General features: G+C 32.9%; 1 protein-coding gene across 1 annotated transcript in view; it reads left to right on the top strand.

The window, feature by feature from the left end:
• Window positions 1–6,228, top strand: part of LOC106471384 (phosphoinositide 3-kinase regulatory subunit 4-like) — an 80,856-nt gene extending 74,628 nt beyond the window's left edge. The window contains exons 18-21 of the mRNA XM_022399984.1: window positions 374–499; window positions 3,047–3,204; window positions 4,351–4,526; window positions 4,887–6,228. Coding sequence (XP_022255692.1) covers window positions 374–499; window positions 3,047–3,204; window positions 4,351–4,526; window positions 4,887–5,091 — 665 coding nt within the window. The 3' untranslated portion in view covers window positions 5,092–6,228. The remainder of the gene's footprint in view (window positions 1–373; window positions 500–3,046; window positions 3,205–4,350; window positions 4,527–4,886) is intronic.
• Window positions 6,229–9,573: the final 3,345 nt, after the last annotated feature.

Here is a 9,573-nt window from a genome sequence, read left to right as displayed (position 1 = left end):
AACAGTAATGTAAGTGTATGAAGATCTCAACCCAGGTTTTTAAATATTATCGTATCTTGTGCTAACAGTAATGTAAGTGTATGAAGATCTCAACCCAGGTTTTTAAATATTATCGTATCTTGTGCTAACAGTAATGTAAGTGTATGAAGATCTCAACCCAGGTTTTTAAATATTATCGTATCTTGTGCTAACACTAATGTAAGTGTCTTTGTATTAGAAAATAATTACACATTTGTTCATGTTTAAACATTTTAGGTATACTGTTATTAAAATAACGCAAACGCTTTGGACATCAGGTTATAAAGTAAAATGTCTGGTTCTTAAATTATTAGTTTTTCCATAAGTTTCATCATATTATTATTGTATTTTTAAGGCTTAATTACATCCTACTGTGTCGATCCTCATAACTGTTGGCTTGTGGTTGGGACATCCAGTGGCAACTTGGTTTGTTGGGACCTGCGTTTTCAGCTTCCAATTACTACTGTAACTCATCCAACAGGTCAGTAAATATAGGGGAAATAGATTCAGTATCACATCATGGTATAATTAATTAGCTACAATAACTTTGGTGGTCATTTTAAAATGTTTAAATTTTAAACTTACTTTAGATGTGGTATTTATTTTAAACTTTGATATGATGACCGTTTTTAACCACTATTGTGATATATGATAATAGTTGGCTAACTCTTTCGATTTGACTTTCACTTACAGTGTTACATTCAAAATTTAATTAAATAACTTTATTATCAATGTATGTTAATAACTTGGTATGAAAATGTAGTTTATAATTAAATTTTTATTTTATCTAAGTTTAACTTCTTAAGTTTCAGAAAAAATATTTTAAAAGTCTCAGTCTTCATTTTTCTGTGTAGTTATGAGTCTGAGCTCCAACTTCTTTAGTCTAGAATTTTCTAAGATGGGCCACTGCAGTCAGTAATAATTAGAAACCCAAATTATACATAGTTACAAGCAAGAATCTAAATTCTGAACCTCCTACCTTCTTGATTTACTGAGATATCAACTTGTCAAACCCACCAGAAAAGTCTTTCTCTCTCACTTTAGAGATTGTTTGCTAATAAACTTTACAACCACAAAAAGAGCAGGTTCTAACATATGTAAATCTAATAAGTTAAGTTTTGGGTGTTGAAAGTCATTAGTCAAGGAGAATTACTTTGTTTGTATTGATTAGGTTTGCTGCTTTGGACAGTAACAGAATTTATTAACCTAATTATAGTGACTGAAGTGGATATTTGAAAGCCACATAATTTGTTTTGGACACCTAATAAGTTAAGTTTTAGGTGTTGAAAGTCATTAGTCAAGGAGAATTACTTTGTTTGTATTGATTAGATTTGCTGCTTTGGACAGTAACAGAATTTATTAACCTAATTATAGTGACTGAAGTGGATATTTGAAAGCCACATAATTTGTTTTGGACGCTGAAATTTGTGAGAATAGTAGGCTTAAAGGAGAACGTCAAATATTTTTTCTTGGGTGCAAACAGCTCAAATACACAATGATCACTAGAAATCCTTATTTTTATGTATATTTTTAGTTACTATTATATAGTTGTTAACAAATTTAACTAAAAATGTAAAAATTGTAAACTTGTCAGCTTATGCTAATAAATCTTAGTAAAATGAATGCTTGAGCCCAATATGAAACATGACACTTGTATCTTATGCAGTTTATGTTAGCACTATTGAGAGCAACTAATAGGCTCCCATTGTGAGTTATTGCCTTTGATGCTAGGATTTCTGCTCCAATGCATACAATGATAAAACCACAGAATTAAAAGAACTCGCATGTGAAAAGATTAACAGTTTAAACCGTTAAAATAAGTAATTTTGGACTTTCTTATCAATACTGCAGTCAGCACAGAGGAAGAAAACAATATTAGTCACTTTATTTCATATTTTTATGTTCCAGTTCATCCCAAAGATGTTCTATTGGGTTGAGGTCGGGGCTCTGTGCTGGCCACTGCAATGTTCCGATGTTATTCTCTTCAAACTATGCATTCACAATCCTTGCTTTTTGACATGGAGCATTATCATGTGGGAAGGAGTAATGTCCATTACCATAAAATTGCCACAATGTAGGACACATGGATCCTTGCACTGCAATCAGTGGACCTAGTCCATACCATAAGAATCTTCAAACTCCACTCTTGGGACAGCACACTCAAGTAATAAGCATTCTTCAGACATCCTCCATACCCAAACACGTCCATCAGACTGGAAGAGCATGTAGCATGACTTGTCACTCCACAAGACCAATTTCATTGATCCACGGTCCAGGTTTTATGTGCCTTGCCCCATTCCAATCGACATTGTGCATTTGTTTTTGTTATTAACGGCTTGTGGGCTGCAGCTCTTCCATTAAAATTCATGGCATGCAGCTTTTGACGTGCGTGGAAACACTTATAGGATTGCCTGTGGCTGCTCGCATCTACAAACACAGATTCTCTAGTGTCTGATAGCGAGATGAGGTAACCAACCTTCTCAAGGTGCGTCGGCTCCTGTCAGTCAGTATTTAACACCTACCTGGTCGTTTCTTGGGCTCATTGTCGTCTGTGGAATTCCATTTCTTTAGAACATTGCCAATTGTCAACCTAGGAATGTTTAATTGTTGTGCAATAGCACATACAGACATTTTCCCCAAATGACATCCAACTCTCCTTCCCCTCTGAAACTCTGTTAGCTCTTTTTGTGTACTCATTGTCCAGCATACAAGTTCGGAATGACTTCCCAGCGAACTGCTGATCACCTATATAGGCTAAACTCTTTGCATATTTTGTCGTCACACCCATTTTCCCATGACATTAAGTAGTATATTGTATATATATGTTTGTGTGTAATTAATAACTGTGCATGGTTTGTTATTCCAATTATTATTATTATGATATATTATTTCTGTTGCTGAAAACAGGATAGGTAGACTATTCAGGGTTTTGTGAATAAATAAAAAGTAGCTTTTCTCTTTTTAACATTACTTTAGTTTTTGTGAACAGCTTTACCTCATTTCTTGGGCTAAACTTAATTTTCCCCAGGGGCCAGAGTAAGACGCCTGTTGCTTCACCCTCAACAGCAATCTTCTGTTTTGTGTGCAGTGAGAGGTAACAATGAGGTATCCTTATGGGACTTGGAGACTGGAGCTCGCCAGCTCACCCTGTGGGCAAGTAATGCACCTCCTTTGTCTCAGACTCAGGTAAGAAGACTACATAACTTTCATTTGAGGAAGTTTTATAGTGGGATAGATTTCAATGCATCATACAGTGGCTTGCCAAAACTTGAACACCAAAATAATACAAGTTTATATCCACATGGTGACTTTATTATTTAGTCACATAAACTCTGTGTAAACATTACAAGCCAACAAAATAATACAAGTTTATATCCAAATGGTGACTTTATTATTTTGTAACTCTGTGTAAACATTACAAGCCAACAAAATAATACAAGTTTATATCCACATGGTGGCTTTATTATTTTGTAACTCTGTGTAAACATTACAAGCCAACAAAATAATACAAGTTTATATCCACACGGTGGCTTTATTATTTTGTAACTCTGTGTAAACATTACAAGTCAACAAAATAATGCAAGTTTATATCCACACGGTGGCTTTATTATTTTGTAACTCTGTGTAAACATTACAAGCCAACAGAATAATACAAGTTTATATCCACATGGTGACTTTATTATTTAGTCACATAAACTCTGTGTAAACATTACAGGCCAACAAAATAATACAAGTTTATATCCACATGGTGGCTTTATTATTTTGTAACTCTGTGTAAACATTACAAGCCAACAGAATAATACAAGTTTATATCCACATGGTGGCTTTATTATTTTGTAACTCTGTGTAAACATTACAAGCCAACAGAATAATACAAGTTTATATCCACATGGTGACTTTATTATTTAGTCACATAAACTCTGTGTAATATGAGATATTCTGCTGTCATTGTATTGTGAATCCAGAGAAGTACATATAACATTTAATCTATTCACCTCACATGCATTAAAATTGATTTAAAAGTAGATAACATTTAAAAAATTTTTGTTATGCTATATAAACTTAAACTTTTTATTTTCTTATAAAATTCAGTGAAGTCGTCAAGATTTTTCTGAAGGAAATAATTTAAAGCCAATAATGAGAGTCTGTTAAAATTATTTTAAAATGACTGCATTTAACTCTCTGCTACTCGGTGTTTGATATTTAATGGAAAAGTAATAAGTTATTGGCAGAGATGAAGTGAGAACATCCTGAAATCATAATGTCACTTATTCAAGATAAGGTAACCTTTGTGTTATTCTTTATTCCTTGATATAATATTTTCTATTTTAGGCCACTAACCATGCCATGTTTGGTATGTATCTAAGTCCAATGGAAAGTGGGTCTTTCCTTCTGACAGCTGGCTCAGACATGAGGATAAGATATTGGGATCTAAATTATCCTGCTGACTCGTACATTGTGGCAGGAGCTGCTAATGACCCTCTTAGTCCAACTGTCGTTAGTTACAGGTAAATTTGTTAAGCTGCAATTTTCGTGAAATTTTGACAAATATTATTCTTGTATAGATAATAGAATAACTGAATCAATCTAGTAATTCTTTTCTCTTCATTGTCAAACTGGGATAACAATTATTATTTATTGACATTTGAAGTAACTTGTCAAGTCACTCTTATGGTATAAGTACCTGTAATTCACTAATTTTATTTTTCTGAATTTATAGACTTTTAAATTAGGTGTAATATGCTGAAGTTTTAGGATGAAAACATTTTCACCTGCAAATTTCCCATTGTGGGTTATTAGTGCATAATTTATGTTGCATAAACTTTTGTCATTAAACAACGTAACATTATACTAAATTTTTACTGTAGGTCACGGCTCGTAGACGGAACTGAAGTTATTCAAGAAATGTACACAAGACCACGGACATCATCAACAGATGATCCTCCAAGGCGTTGTCCAGAAATGCCTCCAGCAGGGCATCATGATTGCATTAGTGACCTAGGAATCTTTCAGACTTCACAGTGTTTTCTTGTGTCAGCTGCCAGAGATGGTGTGGTCAAATTGTGGAAATGATGTCAAGAGAGGTAGAATGTTAAGACTGTATCCTAAATAAGTTTATTTTCTAATTCTATATGATAAGGAGCAATACTATATTCAGAACTTCTGCTAACTTTCCCATGAAGAACACAGAAAGTAGCACTTTTAATGTAATTATTATGCTCCTAAACTGTAAAGATTGTGTTGTTATTGACAGATCACGTTTTTCTTATACATGTGTTAATAGTAGTTTGAAGGCTTGTTATTGATTAATTTGGTTTTGAATAAGGGAATGATAAAGGTCAAATGTGCCTACATATTTTTTCATTACTAACAATCTATGTTCTTTAGAATGATTTAATTCTTTACAGTGATTAGGCTAATACAAATATTGAAAACTTTCACAAGAATACTTCTTATCAGTTAGATAAGGTGCATTCTCTGTGACAAAACTAACTTAGCAGAATATCTGCATATAGCCATTGTTGCTTGAGTGCACGACAAGATATTGAACACAATGTATGTTTTCTTCTTTTTCAAATAATACTCTGAAGTAGTACAGTGTTTGATTGTTAATACTATTTACATATGCTAGAAATAGTTTATACATCTTAGAGATGGAGTAATAGTAGCTTGTGTGACATAAGCTCTGCTCTTGTGTTTTATTGGGGTGAGCATGCGTGCTTAAAGCATCTTATAAACTATAATACAGTTATTTCACAGGACCTATCTTTACACAATTTGGATGGCTTTTACATTGATGTGAAGTTGTTAGTACCCCTTCCCATGTTTATACAGTGTTGTACCTGGCATGCAGTTATTATATGCCAAATATGTTTCACTGGCTACTTCTGTATTTGACAAGAGAGATATTATCAGATAATTTTTAATTCTTAAACTGATCTGGATACTATATGTACATACCTATATTGTTAAAGGATTGTCAAACTGGAAGAAATTTGTCATAAAGCTAGAAGATATATGGACCTTTGTTTATTAATCCTTTCCAGCTCATTATCTCGTGAATTTCCTTTGTTTTATAAGAACTAATGATGAAATTAAGCTAGAAACATTTTTCCTCAAATTGCCTAAAAAAATAATGTATAACTGAGATTTTCAGATTTAAAATTTTGTTTTGATATACATTTTGTTAACATTTGTTCTGGATAGAGTAATAAAGAAAAAATCTAAACTGCTAACTAATTTTGATTTTTGACCTATTTGTTAAGAAATTCAAAACTTTACAAGTAATTTGATTGTATTTTATTATCATTCCTACATTAATTAATGTTTAAATATCTGTTTATTCATTCAAGATAAACACCATAAAATTTGTTAGCATATAAAGAAGTGTAATAACTTGCAGAAAAACTTGTATATTATGCCATCTTGCTGAAAAACACCTTTGTGAAGTGAATAAACCTGTGTAATGGCAACTTTCCAGTACATTGTTGAAAAATATTTACTCCTTTTAAATTGGAATAATTAAAACACTTAAAATATGCATGTCTGTTTTTAGCCATTGAGTTTTCAATTGAAGGAACAATTTTCTTTGTTCGTATCATTGAGAACGAAATATCTCCTATATGTAAAATTTGTTTAATGGCCATTATAACAGAGGTAATTGCAATGTAACTTTTTATTCTGTGAGGAACTTGGCCAGATTTATTAGTGGTTTAATCTAATTCAGACAATAATTTTTTTAAATCATAATAAACAGAAGATAATCAGAACAGAAGCACCATCTAGCTTCTTAAATCAGAGGTTGAGTATATTAACCGAAACTTGGAGCTTCACCACATCATTGTAGCTCATGTTGCCAAACATGTTCTATCTGGTGATTATACACCTTGACAGTAGCCCTGCAGTATAGTTTCCATTTATGAAAGGCTCATTCGTAAGTATGTTATGTCCAAATCACACCCATCTTCCACACTTGGTTTCCATAAGCCATCAAGTCTACAAGGACAATATAATCACACAGAAATTCATAAGCACTGTGTCTGGTGACTTGACTGTTATGTCATTATGTTGAATAGGATGAATATCCATTTCATTCTTCAGCTGCTTGAACTACATAATGATTTAATGAACATAGTATTGAAACAACCGGTGTCACTTTTCCATTTGAAGATCCTTCTTGATTATGTTAAATACTTCTGTACTTGTCATCTTTTAGAAGATGTTACACTTTGCTTACATCACAACATGTTGCAAGTTATTAGTGGTAGATGATGCCACCCCCTCAGTAGGTCAGTGATAAGTCTGCAGGCTTGTGACAATAAAAATCTGGTTTTGATACTTCTGTAGATTTGCACTTAACAACAACCAAACCAAACCTGGATGGTGTCCCAAGTTAATCCATATTCCTTTGTTTTCTAATGTACAATATCCTCATCTTAGAAATTCTAAATACTTAATCAGAACATATCTTTATTAGCTGAATGTATAAATATATTGTATTGGAAAGGGCTGTTACATACCCTTTCCAAAAGCAATCAGCTTTTGATGGTATTACACTATCTACAACCACCCACCAATGTAAAATATAGTTCTGATATATGGCATTCCACTTCAACTATATATTGGCTGTGTTTGTCATGTGATTTGCTGAACTAATTTACTATAATGTAATTCATCCTCTGCATTAACTGTTTCTATTTATATATACTATCTTGTTTTACCCAGGCGGACACAACACAGGTAGTCCACAGTATAATTTGGCACTTAAAAAGAAACATTATGATATAATACCAGGGAGAATCCTACCATAAACATTAATCTAATGTAAAATAAAACAATGTGAAGTGGGTAAAACTTTTTGGTTGAAAAAGATATATTTTGACCAAAAATGTGGCCAGCCATCTTTAGGTTAAAATCCTTACCTCACATGCTAAGGGTTTTAAAATATACAAGAATTAGTCACATCATAATGTATTTTTGGTTTCCATTCTCTTATTATTAAAGGTTCTTTAAGTTTTTCTTTTATTAACTTTACATTCGTTGTATATAAATTTTAGAATGATTTTCCTCAAAGTGTGGGTAAGTTTTTTACTACAAATACCAGTAGAAACATCAGTTATTAAGAAATATTATATAGATTCCAATTGTCATGGAATTATTTATAAATATATAATTGTAAAGAATGTGATAATTTTTCCAAAGGTGAAACAGAACAGTAGAATTAAAGAACAGAACACATACACATGTTGAGTATTGCACACATAAAAATAACCAATTTCTAGAAAGTAATTTAGAATTATATATATAACAAAAGTAAAAACAAGTAAAAGAAGAAAATTAAAACCAAAAGAAATTATAATGCTGTTATTAATTGTTATTTTATTTTGAAACCCTGTGCATGTTGGTAAGGTTATATTCTGTTTAACCGATTTTTACTGTCAAAAAATGTTGATTTTATAATAAAAAACTTTTACCCAATTTGAACTGTTTAGCTTTGTATTGAAATGATGTATTTCTTGTACATAAGATGGGTGAATACTGTATGTTTCATTATGGGATGGAATTGTTACAGACACTTAAAAGATCTGAACTGTGATGTCCTAAGAATAAAGAAGAAAAAATTTAAGACCATAACTATGACCTCTAATATAACCTCTTGGTCAGTGTGCAAGGTGCCAGTAGCCATCAGTAGCAAAGTAAGCATATAAATATAATAATAATCCCTGTAGACTCCCACTGGAGCATAGGGCCCCAACACCACCTTTCCCGACGAAAGTTGTTGTTGCAGTAATTTTTTAGCAGGTTGGTTTTTACGGGACGGAGTTGCTAGCCCCGTGCCCAACCCTCCTCCTTTCCCATCCTGGACTTGGGACCAGGCAATGGTGGTGGCATCCCTGCCGGGGAACGAACCCGGTACCTTTGAATTAGAAATCCAGTGCACTATCCACTGCTATAGGGACACAGCAAAGTAAGCATATACTCATGCTAATATGAACCCAAGTCACTAAAAAGAGAGCCAGTCATCACTGTAGGTACCATACAAAACATCAACTTCACCGAGTATACAAGGTATCAGTAGCAACTGGTGATATCAGACAAAACACGTATTCTTTCTAAAATGAAACTAGGTCAGTTATAGTGTTATTAGTAACTGGTATACTAAATAAAGCATATATTCCTTTTAACATGAACCCCTCTTACAATGCAAGATGCTAATAGGCACCAGTGGTGCCAGACAAAGCATGTCCTTCCTAAAGTAACTCCTTGCTCATTTTTTCATGGTGTCTCTAGCCACTGGTGTTAGGAGACAAAGAACATTCTACATAGCACAATTCCTTGGTCAGTATACAAGGTGCAAGTACCCACATGTTCTTCCTAACATGAACCCCAGTTGCTATACAAGGTGTTGATAGTTCTTGGTGTACCAAACAATGCACATAATGGACTCCAATTACTATTAAAGGCACCATTTGCCACCTGTGATATAATAAAAAGCATATATTCTTTCTAAGATGAACCTCAGTCACTATATAAGATGAATTTAGACTATGGTAG

This window comes from Limulus polyphemus, unplaced genomic scaffold, assembly GCF_000517525.1.
Source record: "Limulus polyphemus unplaced genomic scaffold, Limulus_polyphemus-2.1.2 Scaffold4589, whole genome shotgun sequence".
Classification (NCBI taxonomy): Eukaryota; Metazoa; Arthropoda; class Merostomata; order Xiphosura; family Limulidae; genus Limulus; species Limulus polyphemus.
This window is presented reverse-complemented; position numbering and strand designations above follow the sequence as displayed.